The sequence below is a fragment of the Solanum tuberosum genome, unplaced genomic scaffold (genome assembly GCF_000226075.1).
Source record: "Solanum tuberosum cultivar DM 1-3 516 R44 unplaced genomic scaffold, SolTub_3.0 scf00386, whole genome shotgun sequence".
Lineage (NCBI taxonomy): Eukaryota > Viridiplantae > Streptophyta > Magnoliopsida > Solanales > Solanaceae > Solanum > Solanum tuberosum.
Window position 1 is genome coordinate 107,425 of NW_006239320.1, and position 21,102 is coordinate 128,526.

General features: G+C 36.3%; 1 protein-coding gene across 2 annotated transcripts in view; it reads left to right on the top strand.

Annotated features, from left to right (window-relative positions):
• Positions 1 to 369: 369 nt before the first annotated feature.
• The window catches only part of LOC102589408 (serine/threonine-protein kinase EDR1-like), a 34,339-nt gene continuing 13,606 nt past the window's right edge, over positions 370 to 21,102 (top strand). Inside the window, exons 1-10 of one of the 2 annotated variants that reach the window (XM_006362345.2) lie at positions 370 to 736; positions 2,387 to 2,625; positions 4,794 to 5,159; positions 5,400 to 5,603; positions 6,400 to 6,591; positions 6,804 to 7,057; positions 13,293 to 13,388; positions 15,595 to 15,681; positions 18,243 to 18,348; positions 19,458 to 19,746. In XM_006362345.2, coding sequence (XP_006362407.1) covers positions 4,911 to 5,159; positions 5,400 to 5,603; positions 6,400 to 6,591; positions 6,804 to 7,057; positions 13,293 to 13,388; positions 15,595 to 15,681; positions 18,243 to 18,348; positions 19,458 to 19,746 — 1,477 coding nt within the window. In that variant the 5' untranslated portion in view covers positions 370 to 736; positions 2,387 to 2,625; positions 4,794 to 4,910. The remainder of the gene's footprint in view (positions 737 to 2,386; positions 2,626 to 4,793; positions 5,160 to 5,399; positions 5,604 to 6,399; positions 6,592 to 6,803; positions 7,058 to 13,292; positions 13,389 to 15,594; positions 15,682 to 18,242; positions 18,349 to 19,457; positions 19,747 to 21,102) is intronic. The other variant, XM_006362344.2, reaches the window with a different exon arrangement.

Consider the following 21,102-nt stretch of genomic DNA (forward strand, 5'->3'; position numbering starts at 1 on the left):
TCAAGACAAGATAATAATTTTGTAGAATTATTAACATCTCGATGTTTTCCGTTACGATTTCTTATTTTTTTGCTACATTATTAGACCGAAGTTATTTGATTTGTGAATTCTTGCATGACATAAGTGTTTTTATGATTTTAAATTTTTTTGGCCAACTATTGAAGTTATATACATTTACGGTCGAACTTTGAAATGATGAATACATCAACATAAAATTTATATTGATACACGTATAAATCAGTTTTAGGACCCACTATACTTTTATCTTACAAAAGTAAAGGTCATAAATTAAAAATGCTTTGATCCATAAATTTTCATTAAATAAGACATATGTAATGCACCATCAAATTTACTAAAAAATTGTTTGTAAAATATGATTAAGAATATTTAACTTTTAATTAATGTGTTTGATATTGTAGAAAATAGGGACAATGCATTAATTAGAAATAATGAGATTGAATGAGTGACAGTTATAACGAGATCCGAAAAGTGGTAGAAGTGAAGCAGAAGAAGAGGAATGGCCGGAAGTGTAGTGGAAATTGCCATAGCCATTGCCAAACTAACCCTTTCCTCAATCCCGACAAACCCCTTCTCTCAAATCACAAATACTATTTTATAATCACACAGATTCAGATTCGGAAATAAATAACGAATTACAAAAGCAAAGTCAGCTCTATTCAGATTCAGATGGTATGATTTCAAGAACCATTCAACACTTCTCGTCCTTCAATACTAGGTAATACAGTATTTTTCATCTGGGTACCCTTCTTTACTATTGTTTAGCTTTTATAGCTTTCGGATTTGGTGATATTGAGTATAATGCTATATGGGGTTTTTGGTTTATGACAAGTAACAATATGATTGTTTTTTCTTACTTGGGCCATTACCAAATTTGCAGCATTGGAGTTTTATGTGATCAAGTTTCAATTTTTTGCTGCAATCTAATTACTAACCCTTTTGTTGGGGTTATAGTCATCCAAATCTTTACAAGCTGAGTTCTTTTCTATTGGATTAGCTGTGTTAAAGGAGTATTTGTTTTTTTTTTATTGCCAATCTTTGGATGGAGTAACTCTGAGCGTCCCTCGTGTGACGGCCTAGCTTAGGATAAGAGTCCCACGTTGGAGAAGCGCGGAAGAGCTGCTGGGTGTATAAGTAAGTAGGCCGTTCACCCTAGTGACGCGTTTTAAATCCTTGGGGTCTAGGGTCAGAGTGGACAATATACTAGTGGGCTGAGCTGTTACACCTTGATGGACATTCTGTATGAGGGATGGGTTGGGGTTATTTTTCTATTTAGGAAATACAATATTAAAGTCAAAGATTTTACTATATTGCTCGAGTTATCCTTGCAGATAATTAATCTATGGCTGTTTTTGCTTAAGTTAGTCTTGGAATGAGATGAAAGACATGGTGTCTTAGCTCGAGACAGTTGCACCTGTAAAGTTCAGAGTTTTACTGCATTAGGACGATGGAATCACTCATTAAAGGCAGTGGAATTGCTCAGGCTGTTTTAGGGCTGAAAATATTGATTTGTTGGATGGAAAGGCATGGCAGATGTTTTCTGGGGTTCTGCTGTGTTGTTACTATAAAAGGTGAAACTTAATGGTCAAAGAAAATTAGAGGCGTGGTTAGCATGGTGATGTCAAAGTGAATTTTGATATTTCATACTGGGATGCTGAAAGCCTGAATTTTGAGTAGTCAGCTGATGGAAAGAATGAAGTAGGGTGATATAATTAATCTTTTTTCTCTCCTAAGTCCTATCCTTCTGATAAAAATGAAGAAGAAGAAATGATTAAAGTAGCAGGACATTCTTTCTTTAGGATTGATAGAAACATGTGCCACTCAAGATTAGCATGAGTAGAAAGATAAAGACAGTGGACTCTTAAGGAAGTTGATAGTGGCCTTGGTCATATAAATCAAAGCTTAGAGTGTTTGTGCCAGAATAAAGAAAATTAAACTAGTGGACCATTTCAAAATAAGTCCCTGTACAACTTCTGCTCGAGGCAGCAGCCGTTCAGCTCTTAAAAATAACAATGTCGATTGTATCACTGGTAAATTTCCTAGTTGAACTCAAAGCACTTACCCGGGAAATTCACATATCTGGGGATGAGGATAGTTGGGCTTAAATCAAAGGGAAGCTCGATAATCATTTTCATTTCTTGTTTTTATCTAATTCCTTGCTGCAGAAATGAGCGCAAATACTTTTCCCAAATCCATGGGCAGTCCTGAGAGATGTTTACTGACCAGAGATTTTTGTTAACAAGTAAAAGTAGCTTTTGCTCAAAATATTCAGATATCTTCATAATAGTTTTAAAGAAGTTAACTTACCTCCCTTGTCATGGACACACATACTCACAGTCCATTTTTGTTTCCATGTGCTTTGTATCAGGACCTTCCCCTAGGAATGATCGCATCGACTGCTTCATTTTATTAGAATTCTAGGCAACATGAAGTTGTGGGGGCAGAAAGCCCACATTTAAATAATCAGATCAGTTCCTGGAATCTACCAGCACATTTCAATGACCTTTCAGTCCAATATCTGGTTTTGGATGTTGATCTCATTCAAAAGAGGCTTGCAAGTTGCAAGAGCTATGCACAATTAGCCCAGAATGGAGGTTATCCGAATATGTAAATACAAAATTCTGTAAAAAGAACTCCAATATATTTTCTATCCCTTTATGTGTTTTTGACCCAAAGTTCAGAGGAATATCTTCTTAGTGAGGGAGGCCTGATCTCACATATTTTTTTGAGGAAGGGAACAAAAAATTAATGCACTTTTTTGCTGGAAAAAAGAGGGAAATTTTTGTTGTACATTTGGACTTGCAATATTTTGTCCATGGAGAAAACTGTTATCTAATTTATGCACAATGCTTCAGTTTTACCTAGTTAGTTACTGTCTTGTTTGAAATGTCTCCTTTTCTTAAAGCTAGAAATGTACAATTGACCCTACTGTTACCATTGTCAAAAAGAGAAGTACAAATGACCCAGGCTCAGTTGTACGCTCATTTCGTTGTTTTTGCCCAATATGGTTCAGTTTCTTACTATTTTGATTTCTACTGGTGTCTCATGTAGTCTGGAAAGTCAGAGTTAACTTGAAAGAGGAATCAAAAAACTAGCCTAACACAATCAGTTTGCAACTGCTTTTATTGTGACTCTGGGCTATGTTTTTTATTATTTTATCTCAAGTATCTGGCTATGCTTTTGGACGTTTCTATTTTATGTTTTCCTCAGATTTGGTTTGCTTGCATAATTTGTCAGTCGAATAGGTATGAATGTTATTGGATATGAAAACTTGACACTGAACTTCATCAAAAGTGAAAACTAGACTCTGGACCAAGTTCCATCCCTTTGATACTAATAAAAAAATGGTCTTAGCCTGCTCGCATGGGTAGGATTGGATATTTGAAGCTTAGACGATATAATATGGAGACACAAATGGTAAACCAAGAAATTGGGATAAACCTGGAGCAAATTTAATTTGTCAGAAACTCAGGCAGGCCAAGGGGGAGAATTGTTGGGTGTTTGCCCTGATTTTCTTACCATAATTGAGTTTTCCTTTTCCAACAATAAAAACACAATTTTTCCATATTTGGCTAGTCTTTTCTCTTCTAAGAAATGATTTATGACTCTATAAATAGAAGCTCATTCGTTCTAATTTGGTAGCATCCACAATGTAGTTCTAAGAGCTTTTAGAGTTTTGTTTAGGGGGGAGAATTTGTGAGAAATCGATCAGATGAAACTTGTGTGTGATAGTCAAGCGGCCCTTCATATCGCATCAAAATCCAGTATTTCATCACATTGTGACTGACTTTCACTTTGTCAGTGAAAAGATACTCTTAGGAGTTATTGTTACAAAATTCGTGAAGTCGAGTGATCAACCGACATTTATCATCACCAAGTTCCTCACTAGCCCTTGTATCAATTACATTTGTTACAAGCTGGGTACATATGACTTTTATGCACCCGCTTGAGGGGAGTGTTAGAATAGGAATAAGAACAAAAATAGTATATAGAATCCTACTTGGAATGGTTGTCATATAGTGTCTATAAATAGGGTTTTTAGTGCAATAATGTAGATACACAATTCAATAATATTTTTCTCTTATATTTCTCACAACCATATAAGAAGACCCATTTTTAAATCCCCAATTGATGCGGGATCTAACAGATTCAGCCTCTTCTCAGTGACTAGTAAATTTTCTTAAAATGCGAGCAATACACCAAATCAATTTCCAGTTATTTTTTTTTTGATAACCGAGAAATCCGTCTGTGACCCGCCCTTTGGACCAATCACAGGCTTCTTAACTCGGTGGATAATGGGCCCGCCCCTCTACCCTTCTCCACTTAAATACCGGGCTTTGCTTTGCATGGTGTGGGGCTTGAACCTGTGACCTAAGCCACAAATCCTCCACCTTTTGCCACTTGAGCTAGGCCTTGGGGGCAATCGTTAAGATATTTGTTTCCAGTAGTTAAACACTGATTATGCAATGATATTCTTTTCACAGTTTATCTCGTACTAACTATTCTTCAACTCCAAAAGTTCTTCTAAGCTGTGAACCAAAAAGATGCACAAAACTAATTTCTAGATTCATTTCTCTTTAAATGAGATAACAAGTCAAATCTGTATGAATGCTTGGCCAAATAACATGTGCAACAAGTTTCAAGGTGTCAACCACAGGTAGATACTTCAAATGTATATTAGTTCCAGTTATTTACTTCAGCATCTTTCTGGAAAACAAGGCGTGCACTTCATTAACTGTAAAATTAATTACATTTTGTTGTCATGCTTTTACCAGGACATCTCGTAGAGCTTGTCTGAAATTTTTCTTGGAGATATATTGGATTCGTGTACAGTTATCAGTTACGGGTCACAATTTGCTGAACATGATATAGAATTTTGAATCTTTGAGGAGATGGAAAAGACAGGAAATGATACCGGGCCAGCAGAGGCTCTGCCTCCCGATTCTCCTTGGTGGCCAGCAGATATTTCCGACAAATTGCAGTTGATCACTCTGGTTTCTTCCGAAGATAAAGCAAACTGTACTGTATTGAGCAGCAAACAGGAGCGAGAGGGCTTAGCATCAAAGAGAGCGTCTCAGATTCTGTGGGACACAGGGGAACTTGCAGAGCCTATTCCTGATGGTTTCTACTTTGTTATTCCAGTGAGTAGAACATAGTTTTGTGTGGTCTTGGATTCTTCTCCTTCTTCACTTGGATGAATTCTCTTAATATGGAGAGATGAGAAATTGAATCATATGTTTTTAGTGTAGCACACTATTTTTTTTTTGGGTCAATTATGTTGCTAACATGACATTCTGAATATGTACCTTTTGTTTGCTTTGGTTCTTTTCTGGGTGGGATCTTGTCAACTCAATATTGTTCTAATTCTTGAATTTCTGCAGGAAAGAAGATTCAAGGAGCTATTCGATACTATTCCATCTTTGGATGACCTTTATGCTTTGGAGACAGAGGGTCTTCGACCTAATGTTATTCTTGTCAATATGCATAAAGATAAGAAGCTTTCCATGTTAAAACAGCTCACTCTCACTTTAGTGAAAGGATTGAGTTCGACTCCAGCTGTAGTTGTGAAGAAGATTGCAGGGTTGGTGCGTCATCTATTATTCTGTTGTTTATACTGGGGTTTAGTTCTTGTTAGTTTCCTTTTACTATTAGAAGGCATGATAACTTTTCTTTTACATTTTCCAGTAGTGTTGGCAACAATAATGCATATATAAGATTAAGCTGTTATCAGAATATTGCATAAATAAGATTAAGCTGTAATCAGAATATATGTATAATATTTATTATATTTTGCAGAGTTGAAAAGGAAACTGAAACTACATTACCATCTTCTCTCAAATACAAATTAAGGTTTCTCAAATGTAAGAGTTCAACAAACTTAAAAGTTCTCAACAAATTATTTCTAAGGAAGTATGTAGTTTCTACGTATTCTTGAATTTTTTTCAAAAGTTTTCCTAGTTTCTTGAACCAATTATTCCTCTAGAAACAACAATATCCATATGGCCTTTTCAATTTTAATTTCCATATAATTTTGTGGAACTATGTGATACCGGAAAAGAAAAAGATGAGCCCAAGATTTGTTATCAAAATGATTTTTTTCTGATTAATTATTTTTCATTCAGTTTTTGTTATCTGTTTCACTTTTCTAAATGCATCATATGAATTTGGCAGTCCTTTAATGCATGAAGCCATCTAGGACTATCATGCAGGGAAAAAACTAGTCTTGATATAACCCATAATTCTGTATGACATATGCTTATTGTGTAACTGTGAATTAAGTTTTCTAAATTAAAAGATGACTTAACTGCTAGCGTATTTAGCCGAAAACTCTGTTTTCCTGAGATTGTGTGGTTTTAGTCTGACAGCATACACTGTGGTTAGGTTTGTGATTTCTATAAGCATCCTAAGTACAAGTCCACTCATGTGAGTGGTACACTTGAGGAAGTCTCACATGCTTTGGGTAGTCAAGGAATCCACATGCTGTGCCAAATAAAGGATGGTTCCTGCCATTCTCGAGCAATCTTATTCAAAGTTCTTGCTGATACTGTGGGCCTTGAGTGCAAGCTGATTGTGGTGAGCTTTTTATTTCTCTTGCAAAATGTCAGTCTGCTTTCAGTAATTGGAAAAAAAAGGTTCTTTTCCATCTTTTGTGTTTTAAGTAAATTGCATTCAGTTGAATTTTCAAGCTTCCATTCGATGCACAATCATTCTGGAGTTTCTTCTCTTCTTCCCAACCCCTATTTCTTCTTTCAATTCCCTCCATTTTATCTTCTAACTAATATTAGGGTTTCCCAAGAGGAGGAGCGCTGGAGTGCGCAGATTCATCTAAGCACATCTGTGTCACAGTCATTCTGGATTCTATAGAACTACTGGTTGACCTTATGCATTATCCCGGCAAGCTGTTTCCTTGTTCAACGAAGCAGCTACATCGCTCACATTTCTTTGGTGAGAGTGATTCTGTAGAAACTGATTCATGTAACTCACCGATGGATCCCATTAGTCCTACCTGTTTCAGTTCCGACTACAGTGGCACTGGAAGGTAAGGGTATAAAGCTTGGGGAGGCTAGTTTGCATGATATTTGTTTAGAATGCAAATTTTTTATCCCTTTCTTTCAAACTAATTGTTCTGGTTGACCTGACATGATTTATATATATATATGTGTGTGTGTGTGTGTTATTTTTTTGATGAGTACACACTAACCATTTTAAATAAAATGACATTTATATTACCTAATGTTAGTTGGAAAGAATGTGGGCCAAAGTTAATGTTCTTATGCTGGTGATTGGTGAAAATTAAACTCCTGTAATGTGGGCACCATTTAGAGTTTTTAGTTATTCGTCAGTCCAGAAAGATAGTTCTAGGCCTATCTCAGTTGTCCTTGTCCACTTCCGGTAAACGTAAAATTTGCTACTTTTCTCTATTATATTCTCCCGAACTGTTACGAATTCATAAATATGGCAAGGATATCTATATTGCAAGTAGGGAAATGCTCCCGAAATAATTATGTAATTAGGGGCATTATAGGATTGTAAACTAAATTACATGCATGAAGATAGACTTCTCAATTCGTCACTGCTGGCTCGTCCCCAAATCTCAGACGTCAAGGCACCTTGTCACCAGAAAAATTACTGGCAGAGGCTCATCCTGGGAAAAGTGGGTGTCTGTACTTCCTAAATGTCACCTTGGTCTTTTTGTTACTGGTACACGCATGTGAGCGTTACAACTTTCTAGAAGAACAGCCATAATTCTGGCAGAATAGGCATGATTCTGCCAGAGCGTCATCAGAAAGATGGGCGGAGACGTCGAGTCAGTCACCAAAGAGAGGCTCTGTATTGCTGTTAACAATCATTGAAAGAGGTCCAGTGCTGTCGAAATTATCATCTATAAGAGGCAGGAATAGTAAACAATGGGAATGCATAATTTTTTGTCTCGGTAGATGTTGTTAGACAACCTACTGGTAAGCAAAAGCTACTTAATCCCTACCAAGAATGTAGAGGCACTGAAACTTGTAGAAGAGAAGAGAAGAGAAGAGAAGAGAAACTCTTGTTAAAATTAGTAGTTAACAACATATAAGTAATATGAGAGCTTTTGTATAGAAGTTTGAGCTACTGACATAAGGAAAACAACAACATCATACCCAGTGTAATCCCACAAACACACCTAGTGTAAAATATGGAGAGTTTCCTAATTCTAGTGATTTCAAATTGCTATGCCATAGTCATCAAGAATTTTGTGGACAATTCCTTTTATTATTCTCTTGACTTCCGATAGGGAACACTCAACATCTTGTGGTACTGTTTATAACCCATTCAGAATCAACTAACTGTTCTAGTCTGGCTTTCATGTTTTAAGTTGTTGACCAATAGACTTCTGTTCTATTTTAGTCTTTGGCATCTAAAACTTATGTGATGTAACACATGCATAGCATTAGTTTTCAGCCATTGAAGTTTGGCACCTATGGATCAAGTATCAGTCTAAAGTTTGTCAATATTTTCCATCAAAGTCATATCACACATGAATTAGGACATAGGAAGTTAGGAAGTTGGACATAACTACTAACAATAAAGATAAAACTTTTTCATTAAAAGAATAAATTAGAATTTTGATTTCGTTTCACTTATGCATGTGAAAAGGCAGTCCTTGTATCGGCATAAGCTGGATGAATCCCAATGACTTTATTTGGCCCATCTGTGACAAGCATATAGCTGCAGTTCGATGATGAGGAAAGTTTGAGTAATAATGCAGTTGCTTTCAAAACTCTGTATGGATAAACATCTTTATATTCTGTCCAGTCTTCTTCATCTTCCTTAATTTTCCTAGATTTTACAAGGAACAAATTACTCTCATTGTTCCTTTGAGTACTGCCTTGTGTTTTCTGATGTGTTATTCACTTTCTTCAGCGTATCACACAGTCAGCCCGATGTCAAAAGTTCACTTTGGCATGGAAGGAACAAAGTTGTATCTGAACAGAGGGCCTCAAGTTCAAGGTTCAGTTTGTCTTATAGCCTTCCAGGACTTAAGATACAGAGAATCCTAAGTCTAACTTATCCAGATTAAGTAGCTGAAGTTAGAGATTCAACTCCCAATTGCTTTCTGATGTAATTGTTTTTGCATGCCGATGATCATTATCCTCTTCTTTAGAAGATGATCTATTTCATGTCTCCTGAGAGATACACTAAGGAATATGAGTTCTGTTTCGAATGCAAGCGATGAGGGTCTTACAACTTGAAACTTAATTTGGTCATGGAATTAACTAAAGGGACTGTTTTCAATGAGATGAAGTCTCTGCAACTAATCCTCTGATTAATTTGATCCAATCTGTAAATACAAACAATCCCAAAAGATCCTATCCTGTGAAACCTTGTAATTAGTTTAAAATGAAAGAGAGTTAAAGTATTCTTATGATAGATATCAGTTGAATTGATTGATATTTATTTTATTTAGTTATTATTAATGTTTTTACTTATAAAGGTTAGGAACTATAAGTTTTTTGGGTTTCTCCAGAAAGAGAAATTAAAGAGAGGTGGACTCCATGCAGCTTTTGAGCTCCGGTTGGGATTTGGCCTTTTTCTTTTCTGTTCCCATTTCTAATGACTTCTTCCTTTTATGCTTGTTGGTCAGTTTACCAAATAAATTAATAAATAATTAGAAGAAGAGATTTCTTCATTCAGGTTTGGAATATAAAATTTATAGGGCTGAACCAGGAGGCATAGACCTCTAAAAGTTGCATATTCAGTTGCAACCTACTGATACACTGCTAGATGATTACCTAGTTATATACCTAGATGTAAGTTTTGGTACCAAAATTGTACAATCTTATTCATCCATAGAGATACATATTTATAGTATAGAAAACTGACTAACTAGCTATCAGATCCCTTGATTCTGGCAGATTTGAGAATCAAGGGATGATTTTATTGATCTAATATCCTAACCTATTCAATAGCAAATCAGATATGATTTTATAGGATCAATTTAAATCCTATAAAATCATATCTGATAACACTTTAGATATTTACAAATCAACACTCCCCCTCAAGTTGGCATGTAAATATCTGTCATGCCTAACTTGCTTACAAGATTTTCAAACTTTGGTTTAAACAAGCCTTTCGTGAAAATATCCGCAATTTGCTGATTTGTTGTGACGAAAGGCATGCACACGTTCCCTTCTTCAATCTTCTCTTTTATGAAGTGCCTATCCACTTTAACATGCTTTGTTCTGTCATGTTGACCTGGCTTGTGAGCAATACTTATGTCGGCTTTGTTGTCACAGTACAACTTCATTGGTAACACAAACAACTTTTTTAGTTCTTCCATCATCTTCTTGAGCCAAATCATTTCACAGATCCCGTGGGCCATAGATCGGTATTCAGCTTCAGCACTGCTACGAGCTACAACATTCTTCTTTTTACTCCTCCAAGTCACGAGATTTCCCAGATAAAAGTACAATATCCTGATGTAGACATCTTATCAATAGTAGAACCTGCCCAATCTGCATCTGTAAAGCTTTCAATGCCTCTATCTTGACCTTTTCTGAAAAACAATCCTTTCCCTGGTGAACTTTTCAGATATCTTAGAATCCTGTAGACCGCTTCTTGGTGCTCTTCTTTTGGAGAGTGCATAAATTGACTCACTAAGCTTACAACAAAAGCTATATCAGGTCGAGTGTGTGATAAGTAGATCAACTTCCCCACTAGTCTCTGATATTGACTTTGGTCAACTGCATTTCCTTCTTTGTTTCCAAATTTAATATTCGGATCAATAGGTGTTTCAACTGGACGACAACCACTCATGCCGGTCTCTTTTAGAAGATCTAGTACATACTTCCTTTGTGACACCATAATGCCTTCTTTTGATCTTGCTACTTCCATGCCAAGAAAATATTTCAACTGACCTAAATCTTTGATCTCGAATTCCGAGGCCAACTGTGCCTTTAAATTCTTCATTTCGGGCAAGTCATCTCCTGTAAGTATAATATCATCAACATACACTATCAGGATAGTTGTCTTTCCCTCAAGAGAGTGTCGAATGAACATGGTGTGATCTGCTTGCCCTTGAGTGTACTCTTGTTTTTTTACAAACTGAGTAAATCTCTCAAACCAAGCTCTTGGAGATTGTTTGAGCCTGTAGAGAGATTTCTTTAGCTTGCACACTCTAGTTCCATACCTTTCTTCAAAACCCGGAGGAGGATCCATGTAGACTTCTTCTTCGAGTTTTCCATTCAAGAATGCATTTTTCACATCTAGTTGTTGAAGGGGTCAATCAAGATTGGCAGCAATGGTCAGAAGAACCCTGATTGAATTCAACTTGGCAACTAGAGCGAATGTCTCAAGATAGTCAATTCCATAGGTCTGAATGAACCCTTTTGCTACCAAACGTGCCTTATACCTCTCCAAGGACCCATTTGATTTAAATTTGATGGTAAACACCCACTTGCAACCCACCGTCTTCTTTCCACGTGGTAGTTCCACCATTTCCCAGGTTTCATTTCTCTTAAGAGCATTCATCTCCTCTAGAATTGCCTCTTTCCACTCGGGAACATTCAAAGCATCCTGCACATTTCTTGTTATCTCCATTCCAGATAATTGAGAAAGAAAAGCTATATAGGAAGGAGACAAGTTTCTATATGACAAAAAAATTGACATGGGATGGTTTGTGACTTTTCTTACTCCTTTATGTTTGGCAATTGGAAGATCAAGGTCTAAAATAACAAGGGGCAAATCATAATTAGATTCTGGAGAATTACCTTGTATATCAGTAAGATCTTGCGGAGTGGAATTTTGGTTCTGCTGAGCGCCTTAGTCTCTTTTTCTTGATTTCGGTTTCTTCTCATGTAAACTTGCAATTCCTTTGTTTGCTCCATGTCCTTTTCATTAATTGTATCATGAAAAGACTCTACTGTCTCAGTTTCCTTATTTTCATTATATAAGTTGGGATCTCTTACCTTATCAAGGTTGTTACTACCAAAAATACTATTTCCCGTATCTATCATAAAAGGTAGATCCTTTTGTTTCTCGCATGTGAGGTCGCGAGAATCCTTACTATCTATTGAATCTTCACTATGTTTCTGAAGATGAGTTCCAAAAAATAATTGAGATTCAAAAAAGGTGGCATCCATTGTGACAATAACCTTCCTAGTATTTGGGTCATAACACTTGTATCCCTTTTGACTAGGGGCATAGCCAACAAAAACACATTTTTTAGCACGTGGATCAAGTTTACTCCTATTATGATCATGAACATGAAAAAATACACTACACCCAAAGACTCTCAAAGGTAGATCAGTGGTCAATCTAGAAGTAGGAAAGTATGTCTTGAACATACTAAAAGGGGTTTTAAAATCTAGAACACAGGAAGGCATCCTATTAATAAGATAAGTGGATGTCAAATTTTCCCAAAGAAATTTAGGGACTCCACTTATGAATATTAGGGCTCTAGTTACCTCCATAAGATGCCTATTTTTTCTCTCAGCTACTCCATTTTGTTGGGGTGTATTAGGACATGAAAATACTCTCTCCCATTATCACTCCGAAATTTTTGAATCTTCTCATGAAGTTGTGTTTCGACCATAACATAAAAAGCCTCAAATATATGTTTTACTTCACTTTTCTCTTTTAATAAGTACACCCAAGTTAGTCTAGTGTGATCATCTATGAAACTCACAAACCACCTTTTCCATTTACAGTTGCCACCCTAGAAGTCCCCAAACATCACTATGGATTAACTTAAAGGGTTTTGTGAGATAGGTCTATGTAGTTTGGGCTGATTAATTTTTTTGTGTTCTTTTTCTTTAGAGAAACATAGAGTCATCACTACCTTCAATTGTTTTTAAAATATTAACTATATCATAAAAATAAAATATTTACATTTGGAGTCGGCGTCTTGGTTGATCCTATATTTTAGTCTGAAAGCTGTGTGTATTTCTCTATGTTCCTACAGCAGGTTCAATAATCTGTGGGTAAAAGTGGATCTCCCCATATATTGTAACCATGTATCTCTATCATATAAAAGTAGTCCTATTTCATACTTCTGATTTGTCAGAATTACTGTTAGTTATTTCATTATTTGCAAGTTTCAACATGCTCTCAAATTTTATCGTAAGACTGTTGCGAGTTCGTAAAAACAAAGATGTTTATTTTATATCTCAGGATGTTTAAACTTTTCCAAATTTTGTTATAAAGCAATCTTTTTACTTCGCAGTTACATGAGTTTATGTTGGCTGTTAGAGTTTTAGGTTTTCTGTTGATACTTAAACTTGAAATCCTTTTTTCAGTCCAGAGCATCCTTTCTTCAGGGGACCTGGGAGGTCTATTCTTGGTGGTCGTGCACAGTCTTTCAAGGACTGCAACTATGACGTTACTTCTTCAAGGTTCAAACTCTACCATTTCTTATATCTTTAGATTAATAGTTATCTGAAATTGTCATAGTTTGAAGGAACATACATTTCCTTTGTCATTTAACGGCTTCAGTCTTCTAGTTGGTCTTAAAGATATTGACCTGATGAAAGTATCCTGTTCCAGTTTTGTTTTAATCTAAATGATTGGAATAATAAGTGAAGTAGCTCAAGAAACAATTACAGAAAAATAGCCTTTCGTTTTATTTATCTTTCTGTTTTACTTAGATCTTATCTTTTAGTTACAGTCACAGTATTATGTTATCTTATCTTCTTAGCTAATTGAGTTCTAGTTTCAAATGTTATGATTTGTTTAGAATTCTCAACCTAAAACTAGAACTCTAACTAACTTGTTTGGAGGCTTCAATTATGTTTTGCAAAATTGATTTGGCATTACAATTTCTCTTTCTATTATCCTCTTTTTCAGGCTCGCTTCTCAGATCTCCTTCTTTCCTTCCTCTCCATCTTTCTATTTTCCTCTCAACCAATCTTTCTCCCTTTCTTCATGTCCCTCTTATTCTCCTCGCTTTCACCCCTTTCTCATTTCCTCCTCTTGCTTTGATCTCGTCCCCGTTGCTGGTACTTTGATTTTGTGTCAAAGCTGAGGTTTGAAGTTTGATTTATCACAATACTGTACTCTTAGCATCTATCATTGATAAAGTTTGATTCATCACACTACTGTACTTTTTAGCATCAATCGTTGTTATTCCTGCCATTAGTTGATGGATCTGTTCGTCTTCTTCAGTTAGTATTTCAAGAAGGTCCTTTGGGAGTTGCACCAACAGTTTCACTCATCGGGATCGAGCTTAATTAATTGGTGGAGAATTATGTAGCTTAACAAATGATTGATTATACTATCTGTATCTTTGATTTTTATTTATCTTATCAAACTAATTTCTTTTTAAGTATTAGAGAAATATTTATCTTCTAGTTGAATAAAAGGTCTCCTTTTTCTAGTTAAAGAGAGAGGTCTAGTAATTTCAAGAGTTCTACTTAAACTCCTTATCCTACACCCTTATGTTTTTGTTTTGCTAAATTTGGTTAAAATTTCTATATCTTCTACTTCCTTCTCCCTTATTTTCTCTCATTCAGACTCTCTTTCTTTCTTTATTTCTCTCTTTTTCCCTTTCTCATTTCTCCCCCCTGCCTTTCTCTCTGCTTCATTATAGGTGCTACATCAATTTAGTATCAGAGCCTTCCTTTCCTTTTTGTCACCACATCTATTTGTCAGTAATGTTAATAAATCTTGTGTCTGTCTATATGCTGTTTTTCCCTTTCATTGTACTTTTTCTTGTTTAAAGATCAAACATCTAATAATTATAAACTATCAAATTGCATCAAATATAGCATTTTGCTTTCTAAGTGTTACAATCTGGCTGTATAATTGTTTTCCTATTCTCTGATTCTCTGTTAAGTCAAATTTGTCATTATACTGCCTTGGTAGCATAATATTCTCAACCATACAAATCATGGTTGAACCAAGAAGTGATATGTAGGCATGATCTGTGAATTGTTGTACATTGAGGGGCGTAGCTGTTTTACATTTCCCCCAGTGAAGTTGGAGGGTTCATATGTATAATATATTTGAGGTGTGTTATGGTTAATTGCTGTGTTATGTATCTAAAAGGTTCCTTGAGCACTTCAGGATCCATAATAGAGGTTTGTATTTTAGTCATCAAAGAAAAAGACAGAATTTTATTTTTAGGCAGTTGCCTGGTCATGTAATATATTCAACCCGACAGATCATGCTTGAAACGAGAACTGATAGTGGCATGATCCATTGACAGGTGGAGCTGTTTTATTTTTCCTTAGTGAACTAGGAGTTCATATGTATTTGAGGTGTGTTGTTGTGGTTGTTTGGCTGCAATGTATACGAAAGGTGTACCTTATACACTTCGGCTTCTTACTCTTTGAACTGTGTCAAGAGCATGAAGATTTTGCTTCTTATCGATTATCCCCGATCTCTGTTATTTCATGGGGAAATGCACAAACAATCCAATGTTTTTATTCAAAAAAATGATTCAACGTTCTTATTCTGCTGAGGATGATTTGTTAACTTTATGCTTCTTTGCCATTATGCTTACTCCTGTCTCTTTCCGGAGTGGCAGAAGTTCTCTGAAAGTGTTGTCCGCATTTCATGGCTTAGCATCATAACATGACACATGAATTGAACTGACTGCAGGTCTGCTGGTGCATCACCTATACACACTCGTAGAAGAAGACGGAGGTCCATTAGCATGATTCCGGAGATTGGTGATGACATTGTAAGGTTGACCATGCCCCTTTGTCTCTAACTAAACCTCCTACTTCCTCTGTCCCAATTTATGTGACACACTTTCCTTTTTGGTCAGTCCCAAAAAAAATGACACATTTCTATATTTGGTAACAATTTAACTTTAAAATGCCCATTTTCCCCTTAATGAGATGATTTACACAAACATCTATGACTTGTTTTAGGCCACAAACTTCAAAGGTCTTTCTTTCTTTAACTCCATGCCAAGTCAAAAAACATCACATAAATTGAGACGGAGAGAGCATTACCTTTAGCTCAGTCACCTCCTTTCTTCTTCTTCTTTTATCCTCCATTTCCTTTTCTCCCTAGCAAAATAGTTTCACATTCTCTTAAAAAGACAATTTTCAATACTTAGCTCCAAATGAGTATATACTTACTCCCTTCATCCATTTTTACTTGTCCAGTATTGACTTGAAACACCCCTTAAAGAGCAATAAATAGAATGAAAATTTTATATATTACCCTTTGAATACAATTAATTCAATGTGTTTGAAAAATGCATAGGGAAACGATTTAGTTTATAATAAGGATAATTAGGAACTGAATGATAAATTATTACTTGATTTTCTAAACTGGACAAGTAAAAATTGATATCTATTTTTAGTATAGTGGACAAGTAAAAATTGAGAGAACGGCTATTATATGTCGCTTACGCAAGTTATGTGGAATAATAGTTATAGCAGAGGTTTATCATCATTTTTATACATACAATGCTAAGATTTTTCCAAATGAGGATGTAGCTAGATCGAATTGTTTTGACATCTTGTATTTCCACTGTGAGCTGTACAACTAGTTTTGACAACTCATGGAATGACATGACAAAAAAGACGTCTCAATTTTGACAAGAATAGCTTGAGAGATAAAATGACTATAAAGCGACAACTACCTTTAAAGAAAACTGACAACCACCTCAATCGCTTTAATAGTGTCCGTTTTGGCACCACAATAAATGCACCACAGGGTTGCAGAATCTTCTAGCAAAATTTATAAGCGGTACAGAGATGCCCCCATTTTACTCCATTTAGCTGAATGAGCCATCCAAATCTATTCTTATGCAAGAGATATACATAAACAACACCTATTTCCTTCTAGGTTACACCAACTTTCTGCATTTCTCGTAAGCATTTGTCTGACCTTGAATGTAGGGTTGTTCGGGAAATGAATGCGGTACAGAGACGCCCCCATTTTACTCCATTTAGCTGAATGAGCCATCCAGATCTATTCTTATGCAAGAGATATACATAAACAACACCTATTTCCTTCTAGGTTACACCAACTTTCTGCATTTCTCGTAAGCATTTGTCTGACCTTGAATGTAGGGTTGTTCGGGAAATGAATGCGGTACAGAGACGCCCCCATTTTACTCCATTTAGCTGAATGAGCCATCCAGATCTATTCTTATGCAAGAGATATACATAAACAACACCTATTTCCTTCTAGGTTACACCAACTTTCTGCATTTCTCGTAAGCATTTGTCTGACCTTGAATGTAGGGTTGTTCGGGAAATGAATGCGGTACAGAGACGCCCCCATTTTACTCCATTTAGCTGAATGAGCCATCCAGATCTATTCTTATGCAAGAGATATACATAAACAACACCTATTTCCTTCTAGGTTACACCAACTTTCTGCATTTCTCGTAAGCATTTGTCTGACCTTGAATGTAGGGTTGTTCGGGAAATGAATGCGGTACAGAGACGCCCCCATTTTACTCCATTTAGCTGAATGAGCCATCCAAATCTATTCTTATGCAAGAGATATACATAAACAGCACCTATTTCCTTCTAGGTTACACCAACTTTCTGCATTTCTCGTAAGCATTTGTCTGACCTTGAATGTAGGGTTGTTCGGGAAATGAATGCGGTACAGAGACGCCCCCATTTTACTCCATTTAGCTGAATGAGCCATCCAAATCTATTCTTATGCAAGAGATATACATAAACAGCACCTATTTCCTTCTAGGTTACACCAACTTTCTGCATTTCTCGTAAGCATTTGTCTGACCTTGAATGTAGGGTTGTTCGGGAAATGAATGCGGTACAGAGACGCCCCCATTTTACTCCATTTAGCTGAATGAGCCATCCAGATCTATTCTTATGCAAGAGATATACATAAACAACACCTATTTCCTTCTAGGTTACACCAACTTTCTGCATTTCTCGTAAGCATTTGTCTGACCTTGAATGTAGGGTTGTTCGGGAAATGAATGCGGTACAGAGACGCCCCCATTTTACTCCATTTAGCTGAATGAGCCATCCAGATCTATTCTTATGCAAGAGATATACATAAACAACACCTATTTCCTTCTAGGTTACACCAACTTTCTGCATTTCTCGTAAGCATTTGTCTGACCTTGAATGTAGGGTTGTTCGGGAAATGAATGCGGTACAGAGACGCCCCCATTTTACTCCATTTAGCTGAATGAGCCATCCAGATCTATTCTTATGCAAGAGATATACATAAACAACACCTATTTCCTTCTAGGTTACACCAACTTTCTGCATTTCTCGTAAGCATTTGTCTGACCTTGAATGTAGGGTTGTTCGGGAAATGAATGCAACTATGAAGAAAAATCATCTCTCAGCAGAACAAGCAACATTTGATTTGTCTACAAGGAAAGGGGAAGATAATTCTGGTCATCAAGTGAGTGTTTGTTCTCTTGAACTCCTTGTTTACAAAAGGATACACAGGTATCTAGCTGTTTTTCTTAGAATTATCTGGATAAACTTGCTTCCAAGACCTTTCGATAGGTAACTCTAAAATTTGGAAGTTATTATCCAGACATACTTTAAATTTAAATTAGGTAAAATATGTTTTTGATTGACTACATCTTTTGTAATTAAGGAAAGGAGAGTAAATTCCAATTGGACTAATTCTTATTTGGATGGATCTGAGGCAGATGCTCATTACGTAAATGGGATTAGCCTCAAGCTCCATTTTGTTGAAAAGATGAAATAAATAATATGACAACTAATACAATCAACCTACCCCTGGATGGAACCCAATCCACATTAAGCTTAAATTGGGTCTAATCTGGTGCAGTGACTCCAGTTTACAAATCTACCCAAATATTATCTCAGAATAAACCAAACTTCCTCCAACTAAATCCGAATTTGTTGCAGAGGAAGTTACCTTTGGGAGGTATTAGTATGTCATGAAGGACACAATGTGTCTATGCTTATTATATGAGCTTAAACATGGTTGCCAAGGGTTGACTGAGAGGTTGAGGCATAGGAGTAACAATTGGACATCCCAGGTTTGAATTGTGACAGCAACATTCAGTGTGTGCTCATCTGCTCCAACCTTGATGGATTACCCAGCACTTGTGCTTGTTGGTGTAGCAGGTTGCTTGGTAGATTCTTTTAGGTGCACAGAAGTTTCTCCAGACACCATTGTCATAAAAGGAAATAGAAAATCTTAAACATGCTGAGGACATGTGCTTATAGTTTTCTTTAAGAAAACAGTTCTTACATTCTTCAGGAAATCCACTTCAATTTCCGAGAAGCAAAGCCGTGATTGTTAAATATTTCTCCTAGTGTGTTTAATTTGTGATATTGCTTTCAATAATTTGTGCTTAATACTTTTCACGTTATGCTTCTTATAGCCACTTCCAACCGGTTCTCTAACTCTGTAAGACCTTGTTTTCTATGCTTATTAACTTGTTTGTGAGTCGGTTGGATCAACTGATAGAATCAGAGCCATAGAATTTGCTCAACACAATAATGACATTAATCATATCAACCACTTTCCAGGTACAAAATTTCCGTTCAGATGACCTAAATACAGGAAATAGTGAAAAAGGTCAGGCACAGCATTTTCACAGGAAGTGCTTGCCATCTGACAAAGCAATATCCCTGCCTTCATCACCACGCTGGAGCTATGGCAGAGGCAAGGCAGCAGGAATTTTTGGCAGTCCTGATATGATGTCAAGATTGGACAAAGTGATAGAATCATCAAGGATCCTCAACAAACCATTGTTACCATTTGATGAATGGAACATTGATTTCTCTGAAATAACCATTGGAGCACGTGTTGGAATTGGTATACATTCTTCTTATATACTACAATATGACACCTAATTAACCCACGTGTAGTTTGAAGCTCCATGTGCTTATTGAGTCGTGCAGTCAGTAGCAGTTAACTAAAGGCTTTCCTATGGGTGGGAACACAGGTGGTTGGTCAGTGGACATTGCTCATTTCACATGTTAGGGTCCATCTGCATTTATTTCTCTTGCTATTTTCGTTTCTTTGAACACAAATAGCTATACAACAACAACATGCCCAGTGTAATCCCATAGTTGGGGTTTGGGGAGGGTAGAGTATATGCAAGACCTTACCCTTACCTCATGGAGGTAGAGAGGCTCTTTCCGAAAGACCCTCGCTCAAGTGCAGCAAATCAAAGTAGTTGTGAAAAATAAAATACAGAAGTGAAGAAAACATGACAACTAATAAGGAAAGCATCACAGAGCATTCAGAAAATTAACACAAAGAATTATGATTCACCAAGAGGTTGTGTACCTATCACCTCCAAAGATCTGTAATGTGTTCATTCTTCATGGAATGACATAATTACATTTTTTAACCAGGGTGGATTGTACCACACTGTTAATTTTTCATCTGATAGCAGGTTCTGAAAGTTAGTTTAAGTTGCCAGTAACGTCTCTGAGGAATAGAAAAATGAAATGAAAGGTGATTCTTAAATTCAGTAGGGAAATGAACCACATCCAATATATGACAACATCTGTATTCCTTGCTTCCATCTACTCGATATGCTATAACTGCATGACTTACTGTTTGGTTAGGATTGAAAACACATGCTAGTCGCTGACAATGATTGAACCGTTTAAAGCCAAAAGAAAAGAAAGAATGATTTCATACAGTTACTGGGACATTTCTCTCATGTACAGTTTGATGTATGTTCCCTTATCAAGTAACCATTATTATGTATGCTTATTTATCTTAGTGTGGTATCTTAATTGTTAATTCATTGTCATGAATCTGCTCCTTGCTATTTTCTTTTGGCAACATATTTTTCACCTACGTGCAACTTACCCTTATTTTCCCACACTGTGAAAGTTTCACATCATTATCCTGAAAGTCAAGGATTATCTGTGCAGAGTAACATCTATCGTGTGTTCTTTTTCCTTTTCTCATTTCCTTCTGAAAGCATAAAACCCTAGCCCAGTAAGGTATAGAACAATAACGCCTCAGGCCCAAGCAAGTTGGGGTGAGGATTCATCATAAATTGACTAGATTTATGTTGATTATCACCAACCGCAATCCTCCACCGTTATCTGGGCTTGAGACCAGTAATGTGAGAAAGCTCACAGTGGCAATTTTTTTTAATAACCTTACCCAGATGGACTTTGGGCAGTGTTTTATTAAGCATTGAGGTCA